The sequence below is a fragment of the Opisthocomus hoazin genome, chromosome 5 (assembly GCF_030867145.1).
Source record: "Opisthocomus hoazin isolate bOpiHoa1 chromosome 5, bOpiHoa1.hap1, whole genome shotgun sequence".
Classification (NCBI taxonomy): domain Eukaryota; kingdom Metazoa; phylum Chordata; class Aves; order Opisthocomiformes; family Opisthocomidae; genus Opisthocomus; species Opisthocomus hoazin.
In genome coordinates, this window is record NC_134418.1 from 3,890,744 (window position 1) to 3,904,707 (window position 13,964).

Here is a 13,964-nt window from a genome sequence, read left to right on the forward strand (position 1 = left end):
CCGGCAGCTTCTCGCTTCGAAAGGCGCACACAAGCCGCCCGAGTACGCTTCAATTTGCTTCTCGGCGATGAAACAAAGCTTGAGGAATTTTCTCCCTTTGGCCCTGGGGATTTTTAATTTTATTTTTTTCCCCACCTTTTCCTGGCACGCGGCTCCATCCCAGATCCGACATCAAGACCGGCGGAGCTCCCTCTTCCTCCCGAAAGCGCGGTGGGAGAGGCTGTGCCGCTGCCGGCTCCTGCCCCCGGCCCCAGCCATACTCACGGCGGTGGAAGCAGAAGGCAGCAGCCCCCCGGTTCGGGGTCCCCATCGCTGCCTCCGAAGCGGCATCGCCCCACACTACGTAGCTCAGGTGCTAAAAAAATGTAGTAACACACAGCACGTTACTAAAAACCCAACTATTTTAGCCCAAGGAAAGCACCGAAAGCCAGGGCTGAAGTCAGACATCACCGTGGGGTGGGCAGCTTCACACCCCACGCTGCAGCCCCCCTGCCTGATGGCTTCCTTGGTGGGATCCTGGGGTGCATCAAGAGGAGTGTGGCCAGCAGGTCGAGGGAGGTTCTCCTCCCCCTCTGCTCTGCCCTGGTGAGGCCCCATCTGGAGTCCTGTGTCCAGTTCTGGGCTCCCCACTTCAAGAAAGATGAGGAGCTACTGGAGAGAGTCCAGCGCAGGGCTACGAGGATGAGGAGGGGACTGGAGCATCTCTCCTACGAGGAAGGGCTGAAGGAGCTGGGCTTGTTCAGCCTGGAGAAGAGAAGGCTGAGAGGGGACCTTCGAAATGCCTCTAAATATCTGCAGGGTGGGGGTCAGGAGGACGGGGCCAGACTCTGTTCAGTGGTGCCCAGTGACAGGACAAGGGGCAACGGGCACAAACTGAAGCAGAGGAAGCTGCAGCTGAACATGAGGAAGAACTTCTTCCCTCTGAGGGTGACGGAGCCCTGGCCCAGGCTGCCCAGGGAGGCTGTGGAGTCTCCTTCTCTGGAGATATTCCAGCCCCGCCTGGCCGCGGTGCTGTGCAGCCTGCTCTGGGTGACCCTGCTTGGGCAGGGGGTTGGGCTGGGTGACCCACAGAGGGCCCTGCCAACCCCGACCATGCTGCAATTCTGTGAAACAATCTTCCACCCTCCGTTTGCGGTTGCTTTTCCTCGTTTGCAGAGTTTTCCCCAATTAACGGGTTCCTCGGGGAAAGCTGATCGGAAAGCCCGTGAGAAACGCTCAGCCTACGCCGCTGAAGGACCGGACCAGAGAAGCTGGGGTTAAACGCTCCGGGGAATTTTCAAATTCCTGGGTGATGACACGGGAGAGCTGGAAGGGAGGAAGCAACGGGGGCTCCCAAAATATCACATCTGGAAGAAAAACATTTCGCTTTGATCCAGGCGTCTTCAGGCTGAACAAAAGCAAATCGCTTTCTGCGGAGGAGAAGAGCAACTGGTCTCCTCTGTTCTTTTATATGGAGAAGCAGATGGACTAAAGGACCTCCTAAAACCCCTTTTTTTCCCTTGTTTCCTAAGCTGCTTTAATTGGGGGGGGGGGAATAAAACCAGTGCGACAGCCAGGGGTCAATAATCCCTACAAATCCTGCTGGAGGTAGGCACCCTGCGCCGGCGATGGGAATCGCAGTTGCCAGCAGCCGCCCCAGAAGGGCAGCGCGAGGAGCCAAGCGCAATTTGGGATGCAGGAAGGCAGAAAACTCTCGTTTACACTAAATAAGGTTGCTAGGTTATGGATTTTTTTTTTTTTTTTGGAGGGGGGGCAGAATCTGAAAGGGGATCCAGATGGCTGTAAAGCCTCGCGGTGGAAAAGCAGCATGAGGCCAGAGAGGGAAGAATTCCTCTTTATGCCGCTGCTGTCTGCTCCCAGATTTCAGTCTTCAGGAATGCTCTCCGCGGACCCTTTTAATTGCACCATTTATATCTGTGGTAAAAATTAAGGAGAAGAGGTAGCTGGATGCAGAAGAGGGGATAAAGCTGGTGTCTGGATACCGGAAAAAAAGTCACTAAACCAAATCCTACGGAGGAGCCGTTGCCCAAAGCCCACGTTGATTCTGCAAGGTTTGTATTTTAAGATGCTGCCAGCATTAAAAAGCTTTCAGGAAAACCCAAACAAGCCCAAACCTCAGCCTGCTGGGAATTTACACTCCTGCCATGTCACTGCCGTTTGCTGTTCTTTCTAATGCTTACAGAAAAATGAGCTGCGCGGTCGGCCTGCCCTTCCTCTGCTTTTAACCAAAGTGCTGGGGTTTGGGGGAATTCTTTTTTTTGTTGTTGTCGTCCCTTCTGCGCTGCTAACAGAGACCTGGGGGGGATTTCGCAACTCTTTAGAGTCCAGAATAAAAAACCCCTCCCCGGAGCCACATGGATATGGGACACAAACTGCTTCACTCCCACGGGATCAGCACAAGCAAAGGTGGCTGCAAGGACCACAAAATCCTCAAAAATTCAGCTGGAATGGAAAAATGCACTTTTCCACTCCGGGGTTTGCACGGCCAAGCGAGGTGCTTGATGGAGATAAAAATGCATAAAGCCAACACACCCATCTCCTCCTCCACGGCGCAGCGTCTCGGCGCCGAAGGCAACACCACGGGATACAGCCCTTCTCCCCTGTTCTCCCTGGCATCGTGGCCCGACCTTAGTGGGACGGGGAGAGTCAAGGGACCTCAAAATCCAGGGTTAGCTGCAGCACGGGGGTCTGTAACCCGGAGGCGATGGATATCCCTGCCTGAGTGGTCAGCGTTACCTACCCGCAGCCCTGCTTCGCCCAAGGGCGTCGCTTCTTACACGGCTTTCTCATAAATTGAACCCCTAAAGAAGTAAAACCCCACGTTGCGGGCACGCTGCTGATGCAGGACTCCTTTAAAAAAAAAAAACCAAACAGCTTTTGGGAGCGTCACTTAAAGTTTGCATTTTTCTCGCAGCCGACCAAACAAAACCTGCTCAATATTTCCCAACCGCTTCAAGGCTGCCGGGGCCTCCATGGGCAGCGAAGCTAAAAACCACCAACGTGACGTTCAGGGGTGTAAGAGTTTGCTGTGGGATCTCTACGAATCGCCTACTAGGAGGCAAAATATACGAGTGGCACTAACGAGTCGGCTTAGCAACGAGCAGGCAGGCTGCCTCGAGTGTCTTTTTAAAGGTCAAGAGAGAACACGATGCCTGGGAGCCCCCGCGTTCGGTTTTTACTACGAGTTAAAGATACTTCCAGCCAGGCTGGTTATTAAATTGCCGCCTGCCACCGGCCAGCCACGCATCTGTTAAAACCAGTCTTTAAAACCAAGGCTTTCCCCTCCTCAAATATCATTATCCCTCTTTCAACCCATTCCCACCCTTCCCCATCTTCACCAGAACGGTGGCATCTGAGGGGGAAACCAGCGTCGAGACGAAACACGAGGAAAGGTCCCACCGCCGTGGGGGTTTTCAGGTAGCGCGGCTGAGAAGCATCATTGAAATTCAGCGGGAGAAGCCGGTTTTCCTCCGCTCCGCGGGGGCTGCCATGTTAAATCACATTTGGATTCACAGTACAAGGCTGCTAAAATACCACCGCGGCGGCTATTGGCACATTTCAATGAAAACGCCGTGGCCTCATTAGTATCGTGGAAATTATGAGCTTGGCTTTGTATACATTTCAAAGCTCGCCTCTGAAAGTATACTGGGTCGGGGCCAGAAATTCCTGGCTTGGAGCTCCCACCACTCGGCAGTTTGGGATTGCCTGGCTCCCGCAGGTCAAGCGACCGCGCAGCCGCTGACCCGGGAGAAAAGGCATTTATTAAACAGCCCGCAGGGCAAGGCGCGGGGCAGCGCTGCAAGGGGAGGCAGCGCAACGGGGCTGGAACCGAACGCTCCTCCGCGGCAGCTCCCGCGCGTGGTTTTGCCTCGCGAGGCAGTTGGAGATCACGTCCTCATGAAAGCACGGGTTATAGGTGAGGGGATGTGGGGTGCGTGGAGTTTCACCCCAGTCCCATCGCTCCCGACAGCCGGGGCGAGGGCGTCCGTCGACCCAAAAGCACGGGGGTGGGCCACGAAAGCCCAAATCCTTTGCAATCAGGTGCAACCTCATGAAATAACACCGTTTTCAGGATCTGCTCATCTCAACCTGTGATTTTTGCCAGCCTCTGTCAAGGAAAGCTTTGGGTCAGCTCCCTACTTACCCACACAGGTGCCGCAACGCAGCCGGGCCACGCAAACCCAACGTATCTGCTCAACGGCTACCGCCGTTTGGTGCCAGGGACGCTGGAAATAAAAAAGAACAAAAAAAAAACAACCCCTAATATTGGACAAGAAGCCAGAGCGAGCGAGGGAGAGGATGAAGATATTGCTTTTAAACGTTTTGATTCACAAAGACTCCTACAAACTGGTTCAGCTCTTAGTAACCGCACCGAGATCCCCTTTTAAAACGCGGCGATGACGTTACGCGGCACAGAGAGAAAAAGGGGAATTAAAAAAAAGAAAAGGCTTGGCTAATCCTCGCAATTTTATAAGCGTCTGAGACACTAATCCGTTGATCTCATTGAGAAGGATTAGAGTTACTCCCTCGCCAGTAAATTTCAGAAGTTTTTGACCAGATGTAAACAAAAGCGGAGAGCAGCCGGTGGCGACGGCTGCCACACAGCGAGTCCTCGACGAGAAACCATCGCCGGCGCTGGTTTTGGGGGGGAAAAGGGGAATTTCCATCCCAGTGCTGCGGAGGGCTGGCCGGGGCAATGCCGGCATCCGTGGAGACCTCGACTGGCTCACCCGGCTGCAGCCAAAAGGCGAGATCCCATCCCGGGCGAGCATCCCGCCGGGCCATCCCGACCCGATTTTGGGGTCCCACTCTTGGGAGAACGACGCTCCAGCTAAAAAAATACCGCCCCAAACCCCCCGACTCATTCTGCACTGGCCAAGGAAAACATTATTTTAATAGATATATAAAAAAAAGAGGGCAAAGCTCTAAACAGCAACCTGGATAATTCACACAAAACCCGAGTTTTGCCCAGCTTCAGCCACGCGGCTTTGCGGCGAGGACCCGTGTTATTAAGGCGGAAAAAAATATAACCCAGCGTCCTCGTGCAAACCGTCCGGCACCCGCTGCGACGCGTGCAAGGAACAATTCATCGTATTAAAGAAGAAATGATTTGATTTCGAAGAGGAAGCAGGCAACATGCAACCTGGTTTTTGACACTGAGCACAGCCACCCGCTTCGGAAAGGTTCGCTCCCAAGTCTGATGTTCTGGCTCTTCGGAGAAACATTAATAGCCAAAATAAATCAAAACCTAAGGGAGGCTGCAGGCAGAAAAGATTCGGGTGATCCTTTGGTGAGGACAAGCCACTTTTGGAGAAAACAAAAGTTTTCTGCCAATAAAGCTAATGGGATCTTGGGGTGCATTAAGAAGAGTGTGGCCAGCAGGTTGAGGGAGGTTCTCCTCCCCCTCTACTCTGCCCTAGTGAGGACCCATCTGGAGTCCTGGGTCCAGTGCTGGGCTCCCCACTTCAAGAAAGATGAGGAGCTACTGGAGAGAGTCCAGCGGAGGGCTACGAGGATGAGGAGGGGACTGGAGCATCTCTCCTCCGAGGAGAGGCCGAGGGAGCTGGGCTTGTTCAGCCTGGAGAAGAGAAGCCTGAGAGGGGACCTTCTAAATGTTCATAAATATCTGCAGGGTGGGGGTCAGGAGGACGGGGCCAGACTCTTTCCAGTGGTGCCCAGCGACAGGACAAGGGGCAACGGGCACAAACTGAAGCAGAGGAAGCTCCAGCTGAAGATGAGGAAGAACTTCTTCCCTCTGAGGGTGACGGAGCCCTGGCCCAGGCTGCCCAGGGAGGTTGTGGAGTCTCCTTCTCTGGAGATATTCCAGACCCGCCTGGAACATTGTCCTGTGCAGCCTGCTCTGGGTGACCCTGCTTGGGCAGGGGGTTGGACTGGGTGACACCCAGAGGTCCCTTCCAACCCCGACCATTCTGTGATTCTGTGAAAGCAAACGTTTGTTAGTGCTTGCTTCTTTCAAATTCCACCCAAAAAAGAAACCTAAAGAGATTTTTCAGTCTCAGTTTAAACCAGGACTCATCAGGCTCATCTTAAAACCATTCCTATTGGAGATGCTTGATGGGATGGCAGCAGAATCCCTCTTCTCCAGCTCCTTTTAATGGGGTACCATCTTTTTTGTTCTTTTTAGGGACAGAGAAGCACTTGCCAGCCCCACACAGCCCGACTCCTAACTCCTAACACCCAAAGCTCCTCGGATTGGAACGCACCACGCGACGCCGGGCTCGCTTCCAGCCCCATCCCTCTCACCCAGCCGCAGCAGATCCCAGCCCGTCGCCCTCACCACCGCGACAGCAGTGTGAGGGGGGGGAAGACGCTGCCGGAGACGCGAGCCGGGGAGGGAGGAAGACGCTGCCGGAGATGTGAGGGAGGAAGATGCAAGCGGGAAGCCCCGTGGGCGGTCTGGAGCACAGGACAACTCGGCATCCCCCAGGCGAAGCCGCAGCCAAGGCAACGATCCCCTTTTTCCTGCTTTTTCCCCCAAAGCGCCGCCCCCCACCAACGCTCAGCGCGCCGGTGAGGGTTTTTTTGGTGGGGACGGCTCAGCTGACAGACAGCCGACCCAGCGGGTGGGCTCCAGCCAGCTCTCCGGTCAGATTATCACTATTTATTCAGCCATAAAATCAGCCACCGCCGCGCGATCCGGTCCCGCTTCGGATGGCCACCACCGTCACAGAGTCCCCAAAAGCCTCAACTTTTACGTCAGACGCCGAGAGAGCGAGACGCGGCGTCTGAACCCAGCACTTCTCAGCTAAAAAGCAAAAACAACAAAAACAACGAACCCCGCAGCTGCATTCATAACCGACGAGCCAGGAAATCGCCCCGGGGGGAAGCCCAGCCTGGCGACGGGTTTTTATACGGAACAACGGAGAAACGAGCGCCTTTAAAGCGCCGCGAAACATTTGCCTGCTCGCCACAAAAGCCCTGCGTGGAGAGAAGCTGAATTCGATCCTGACGGCACGCCGGCAATTTGATTTCGCGCAGGCTGCCAGCCCGCAGAGCCTGGCTGGGGGGACAGGGGGGAGGCTCGACGCTCCGGTGAGTTTATTTTAGCTGGAAGCCAACAGGTGGGAGACTCCGCTCCCTCCCAGCCGATTTTGATGGGTAATTTGGCTTCACCCATCTTCTTACCTGCTGGGTTGCTCCTCCTGGCTTCAGCAGACCGACTGCAGAGCCGAAACCTCCCGCCTCCACGCCCGTGGATTCCCAGGACAGGAATCAGCTCGGCCCCGGAGCTTTTATATTTTCCCCTAATTACTCCTCCAAGCCCAGGAGCGGGGAAAGCCCCGTGATTTCCAGGAAGGGACGGCGACAGCGGCCCTGAGCCCGGCGGCTGGGATCGGGAGGGCGGCTGCTCGCCCCGCTCGGCGCTTTCAGTTTCTCTCTTGCAAAAGCGCTCCCGGCGCGGTTTCCTCCGCGGCGAGTCGAAAGCTGTGTTAGCGGCCAGGCTAATCCTCCGCGGCGATAAAATAAAAAAAATCAACCAGAAGTTCTCCCTTCCCACACTCACAGCCCCGGAGCTGGAGCAGAAGCAGCAAGCTGCCGAAGGACTTCCCCGCCCGGGCTTCCCGCAGCCCGGCCCTCGCTCCTCCTCCTGCTCCTCGGCGTCTCGCCCGCTTTTTTCCGAAGGCCGATCCAGTTTTAGCTCCGGCGGCGGAGCAACCCGAGACCTCGCAAGGCTTCGGCTACGCCGAGGCAGCTGCTCGCAGCTAATTTGGTCCGTCCGTGGGCTCTGGCAGCCGGCTCCCACCACCCGTCCACGCATCGGTTCCTCTCGGAGCAGCGAGGTCGTCCGCCCTCCCCCAAGCGTGTCTTCTCCTCTCCTGCCACCGCTCATCCCTACCTCGGAGGCTTCGCAGCCGCTCCGTCCTCCCCGCCGACGCGATTGCCGGCATCGCCTCGAGGTGCTCTGGATGGCTGCTCCTTCCTCCCGTTGACATCTCTCTGGCACCATCATCAGCTCAGTGGGGCACGGGAGCCCTCAACATGTGGGTGGAACTCTTCAGGTTTCTTTTTTTCTCCTCATTTGATGGAAATTAAACATGCCAGACGGGTAGAAAAACGACAGGTTGGGTGGCCCGTGTCATGGCTCCGGGGAGGGAAGAGCATCCCAAGCCAAACCCAGCGAGGGCATCCTGGGGGAGCCGGGGCCCCGCGCCCGACGGAGAAGGTGCCGAGGTTTCCCCGTTCCTCGGCTCAGGACGCGAATCACCTCCCACCTGCCCATCGCTCTCCTCCAGCGCCTTTTCGATGCGGTCACCCGCGTTCCTCATCCCAGCACGAGGCAGCAGCGGGGTCAGGCGCCGGCTCAGCTCTCTGGCAGATAAGCCCCGCGTGGCATCACCGCCGACGTCATTTTAAAGCGCTGCCAGCCAGCCAGGGTGGGGCGGCCGCTCCCGACACAAAGTCTGAGCAGTTCCAGGGCAACGTCGCTATGAAAGGGTCAGGGGAGGGAAGTCCACGCAAGGTAGATGTCATCTTCTGTCAACAAGACTCGGCTTCACGACGAGCAACCGCACGCAACAAAAATAAACAGAAACCCAGCTCAGCGACACCAAACACAGCCGAGACCGAGACACCCGAAGGCCAGGGGAAGCTTCAAACCCAAAAAGAACATCAGCCAAGCTTTGACACCAATGGTTCCAAGGTGGCTGAAGACCACCAGAAGCACCCGCACCTCCCACCTCGGCCCGAGGGACGGGGTTGCCCGGATTTGCTGTGCACCCAGGTGAGACAGCGAGAGCCTGACCCCGTGGGAGAGGACCTCGTCTCAGCCATGCCAAGCCCTGCCACCCCTTTGCAGAAGCGTTTCAGGTCATGGTGGTGGGAGCAGGAGATGAGCATGCCCAGCCATGCCCCTCTCCACTTTTTCAACGTCCAGGCGGTGTTTGATGGCTACGAGTTAATCACTCGTGACACGTCTTCTGCCCCTAATGTGGGGGAGATGGCTGGGTCGTTGGGAGGGATAACCCAAGAGGGAACACGTGGAGAGGTGGTCCACAAGCACGAAAGCTCTCCTAGCAAAAGCTGGCTGACCTCGTATCATCCCACATGTCATTTAGGCCCCTGGGAGATCAGCTGGAAATCACAGACTCATAGAATGCCTTGGGCTGGAAGGGACCTTTAACGGCCATCTAGTCCAGCCACCCTGCAGCTAGCAGGGACATCTTCAACTGGATCAGGTTGCTCAGAGCCCCGTCCAACCTGGCCTGGAATGTTTCCAGGGACGGGGCAGAAATCAGTCCTTCTCAGGTAAAACCTCCAGGCTCGGTTCAGTCTTGCAGCCTGGAGATATCCCACGAGCAGCTCTGCCACTTCCTCACCATGCAACCACCAACCTCCTCCTCCCCATCGCCTGCTTCTCCCCCGGGACACGGCCTGGATCACCCTCCAGCCAAGAACGGTGTTAGCAACCAGCGATCATCATCTCATTTCCCATTTGCACATACGCTCTTGCTTATTCAAAGGTCAAATAGATCCCACAACATCCAGAGCATGCTGACCAAGGTGTCCTTCACAGCTGGTCCATCACAACAAGCTTCTCCAGTTGAGCTTGGAGGCAGGTGGACCAGAGCCCAGGCTGCACAAGCAAGAGGTGCCACCAGGCCTTACCCACCTCCATGGCTTGTCCCTCCAGATCTGAGACAGCCTCGGACTAAACACCACCACCAGCGACCCAACGAGCAGATCCAGAGTGTCCAAACCCAGCTGGAGACGAGAAGGTAGGTCTGAGTCGGCGGGCAAGCCTTGGCACAAACTCCCCAGGCTGAGTAGGGACAAAATAAGCAAACCCGAGCCGAGCGGGTGGTCAGGTGAAGCTTCGGGAGGTTGTGGAGGGGATTCCCTTCCACAGCAAGACCCAGAGACCCAGAAGGTCACCACCACCCTCGCCTCCAGCACCTGCTCCAGACCAGGACCATCACCCGCGGGCATCATCCCCACGACCAGGTAACCGGATCGCACCACCCCTCCTGGCTGCTTTCGGCACGCAGGGCTGGAAGGATTTCTTTTCTTTCTTTTTTTTCTTCCTTTTCCTTTTTTAAATACCTCAATTAGCACATTTTGGGTTCCCTCCACGTCGCCCCCAAGCATTTCTTCTGTCAGGGGCTATATTCTTCCTCCACCAGTTACTGGAGGCAAAAGCTTGTTATTTTTTCCGGGCTGGGGGCCAAATTTGTATTTAATTTTTGCTCCAGATGGCACGGCACTCTAGACGCATCAGCTGGAGCATCTAACCTGTATGAATAAAGCAACAGAGCAAACAACCCGGTTTACTCAGGGGGGGTCTGACACGCTCAAGGTGGCTCTGTTTACACCCGCCGTAACAAAGAAGCGTTAATATGAATTCAGGCTACGGTCTCGCTATCAAACCCAACAGCCACAGGAAATGAAACAACAATACGAATCTAAATAATAATAGCAATGATATTAAAACTTGTGTTCTGCTTTCTCGCAGGTCGAGCATAAAAAAAAAAAGGCTTATTTCAGCCGTCACGGCAGTCGGGCCTGAGCCCGGACCTGCGTTTAGTTCCCCTTCCTCCGTCCTCGCTGGCCCCAAAGCCGCCGTCGGTAGCGCGTTGTGCAAACCCAGGTTGAACTTCTCCACCTCCGAGCAGGGCGAAGGGCTGGTGAACCCGGATTTTAGCGCGTGGCGCCGAGAGCTTCGGGCCCCGCTCACCCGAGGAGTCGCGAAAGGACGGCCACGAGATGCTCCAGTTACGTTTCTGGCTAACTCACCCCGTTTCACAGAGTCACAGAATGGTGGGAGTTGGCAGGGACCTCTGTGGGTCACCCAGCCCAATCCCCTGCCCAAGTAGGGTCACCCAGAGCAGGTCCGCACCCAGAACAGGATTGCGGCCAGGCGGGTCTGGAATATCTCCAGAGAAGGAGACTCCACAACCTCCCTGGGCAGCCTGGGCCAGGGCTCCGTCACCCTCAGAGGGAAGAAGTCTTCCTCGGGTTCATCTGGAACTTCCTCTGCTTCAGTTTGTGCCCGTTGCCCCTTGTCCTGTCACTGGGCACCACTGGAAAGAGTCTGGCCCCGTCCTCCTGACCCCCACCCTGCAGATATTTAGAGGCATTTTGAAGGTCCCCTCTCAGCCTTCTCTTCTCCAGGCTGAACAAGCCCAGCTCCCTCAGCCTCTCCTCGTAGGAGAGATGCTCCAGTCCCCTCCTCATCCTCGCAGCCCTGCGCTGGACTCTCTCCAGTAGCTCCTCATCTTTCTTGAACTGGGGAGCCCAGAACTGGACCCAGGACTCCAGATGGGGCCTTCCCAGGGTAGTGTAGAGGGGGAGGAGAACCTCCCTCGACCTGCTGGCCACACTCCTCTTCATGCACCCACCTTCTCGGAAGCTGCTGCATCCCTCCGGCACAGCCCACAGCCGGGATACGTTCCCTGCAAACTAAATCACCCCGAATAACCCAGAAAAATAAAAATGAAAACAAGAGACACGAGCAGTTGGTTTATCCGCCTGGGCGCGTGGAACGGCGCGTAAAATCAGCTGAGCCCAGCGAACGGTTGGAAACAAAGGGACGGGAGGGTTTTTTTGCGCTCGCCTTTGCTCCGTTCAGAGCATCCTCGGGCTGTGAGAGCCCGTCCCGGCGGCAGCCGAGACAAAGGAAAGCCAGGAGCCGGCCGGGAAAAACCGGGGCGAGGAGGCACCCGCATCGCCCTCGCCAGCCGCCGCGGAGCCGGGTTCGCGTGTTGCCGAACACGTTATACACGGCAGGAAACTCGAGATCAAAGGCGAGGAGCGTGCCAGAGCAAGATGTCATCCAAACCCTCCTGCCAAAGGTGCGCCAGGGAGGGGGGGAAATCACCCCCAGACACACACGCTGGCACTGCTCTTCGGTACGTGGGGTGACCGGACCCACCGAGACGCATCCAGGCTCAAACAAAGACAGGCGAAACTCAACAGAAAGACCCCAAAAACCCCCGGAGGTGCGTTTTCACCCGTCGGTTTTCAGCCCCGTGGGACCCGCGCGTGTCCCCCGGCACGGCGGGCGAAGCGGCGGATGCCGGGAGGGCCCCGTGCGTGCCCGCACGGCAGGAACAGCAGCCCTGTGTGACTCCGACGAGCAGCTTTTCCCATTTCTGGGTGTTTTTGGGTTTATTCCAGGCCGAAGAAAGCCGCAGCGTCCCGTCTCGGCTCCAGGACAGCGAAGGGACGTGCCTGCATCCAAACCAGCGGCTACCGGGAACTGGGGTGACCTGGGGACCCCACGCCGAGCGTGGGACCCCCGAGACCTCCCCTGCATAAAGGGGGTCTGGGCAGGATGGGTGCTGGGTGGGGACACGTCCCCCATCCCCTCCTCTGTCACTGCTGGGCGATGGGGTCCCCGGCCACGGTCCACTCCCCCCCTGCCCCCCAAGTGGGGGACCCAATGGGGGCGTCGCGGCAGCCCTATGGGGGATGACCTATGGGTCAACCACCCCGAAGCAGACCCCGGTCACCCTGCCCCATAAGGGACTGTGGGGCTGAGAGGGGGGGCGGGCAAGGAGGGGGTGCCCTTGCCCACAGGGGTGCTGGACGAGGGGCCCTGCCCCACAGGGCTGCTAAAGAAGGGGCCCTGCCCCACAGAGCAGTGCACAGGGAGGGGCCCTGCCCCACAGAGGAGCTGCAGGAGGGGTCCTGCCCCATAGGGCTGCTAAAGAAGGGGCCCTGCCCCACAGAGGAGCTGAAGGAGGGACCCTGGCCCACAGAACAAGGCACAAGGAGGGCTCCTGCCCCATAGAGGAGCTGAAGGAGGGCTCCTGCCCCAGAGAGCGGTGCACAAGGAGGGGCCCTGCCCCACAGAGGGGCTGAAGGAGAGGCCCTGCCCCACAGAACAAGGCACAGAGGGGGTCCCTGCCCCACAGAACAAGGCCCAAGGAGGGCTCCTGCCCCACAGAGGAGCTGAAGGAGGAGTCCTACCCCAGAGAGCGGTGCACAAGGAAGGACCCTGCCCCAGAGAGCGGTGCACAAGGAAGGACCCTGCCCCATAAAGAAGCTGAAGGAAGGGCCCTGCCCCACAGAACCAGGTATGGGGGGGTGAGTCCGTGCCCCACAGAGCGGCGCACAGGGGGGGCTCCCGGTCCTCCGGCCCCCCAGGGGGCCCCCGCCGCCCCGCGCCCGCCCCTCACTCACCCGCCGCCGTCCCGCCGAGGCTCGCGCCGCCTGCACCGCCCGGCAGCGGGGAGGGACCCGGATGGAGGCGGCCCCGCCCCCTGCCCTCGCCCCGCCCCCCGCCCGACGCCGGGCACCGCCGCGCCGCTTCACCCCCGGCCACTGCGCCTGCGCGAACCGCGCCCCCGGGACGGAGCGGCGGAGGGAGAGCGGGGGGGGGCGGGGACATGGGGACAGGGGCTGGGGGACATGGGGACGTGGGGACCGGGGCTGTGTGGACGGGGGGACAGGGGGACCGGGGCTATGGGGACGGGGGGACATGGGGACATGGGGACCGGGGCTGTGGGGACAGGGGGACATGAGGACAGGGGCTGTGGGGACATGGGGACGTGGGGACAGGGGCTGTGGGGACGGGGGGACATGGGGACATGGGGGCGGAGGGATATGGGGACGTGGGGACAGGGGCTGTGGGGACGGGGGGACATGGGGACGGGGGGACATGGGGACGGGGGGACATGGGGACGTGGGGACAGGGGCTGTGGGGACATGGGGACGTGGGGACCGGGGCTGTGGGGACAGGGGGACAGGGGGACATGGGACGGGGGAAGGGATGCCATGATGTGCTGTCTTGGGAGGACCTGCAGCATCTTCTCCTTTGCTGGATAAGGAACTGGCTGGTCGAGCCCAGAGAGTGGTGGTGGATGGAGTTAAATCCAGCTGTCAGCCGGTCACGAGTGGTGTCCCCCAGGGCTCAGCTTTGGGTCTGGTCTTGTTTAACGTCTTTATCAATGATCTGGGTGAGGGGATCGAGTGCTCCCTCAGTCAGTTTGCAGATGACACCA

General features: G+C 58.2%; 2 protein-coding genes across 7 annotated transcripts in view; one reads left to right on the plus strand and one right to left on the minus strand.

Moving 5' to 3' along the window:
• The window catches only part of RNF24 (ring finger protein 24), a 37,002-nt gene extending 23,803 nt beyond the window's left edge, over positions 1-13,199 (minus strand). The window contains exons 1-2 of one of the 5 annotated variants that reach the window (XM_075420287.1): positions 13,144-13,167; positions 4,145-4,226 (exon numbers count right to left, since the gene is read on the minus strand). Coding sequence is in view for 1 of the 5 variants with exons in the window: in XM_075420282.1 (XP_075276397.1) it covers positions 4,195-4,226; positions 7,147-7,780 (666 nt within the window). In the remaining 4 variants the exon portion in view is untranslated. Of the gene's footprint in view, positions 1-4,144; positions 4,227-7,146; positions 7,781-13,143 lie in introns of those variants that run through there. The other 4 variants (XM_075420286.1, XM_075420282.1, XM_075420283.1 and 1 more) reach the window with 4 other exon arrangements.
• On the plus strand, positions 7,805-11,457 carry LOC142361384 (uncharacterized). Of its 2 annotated transcripts, none has more exons than XM_075420280.1 (2): positions 7,805-9,737; positions 10,472-11,457. In XM_075420280.1, the coding sequence occupies exons 1-2, from the start codon at positions 9,340-9,342 to the stop codon at positions 10,830-10,832; spliced, it is 759 nt and encodes a 252-aa protein (XP_075276395.1). In that variant the 5' UTR covers positions 7,805-9,339; the 3' UTR covers positions 10,833-11,457. Both variants share the same exon structure in this region; 1 of them encodes a protein (XP_075276395.1).
• Positions 13,200-13,964: the final 765 nt, after the last annotated feature.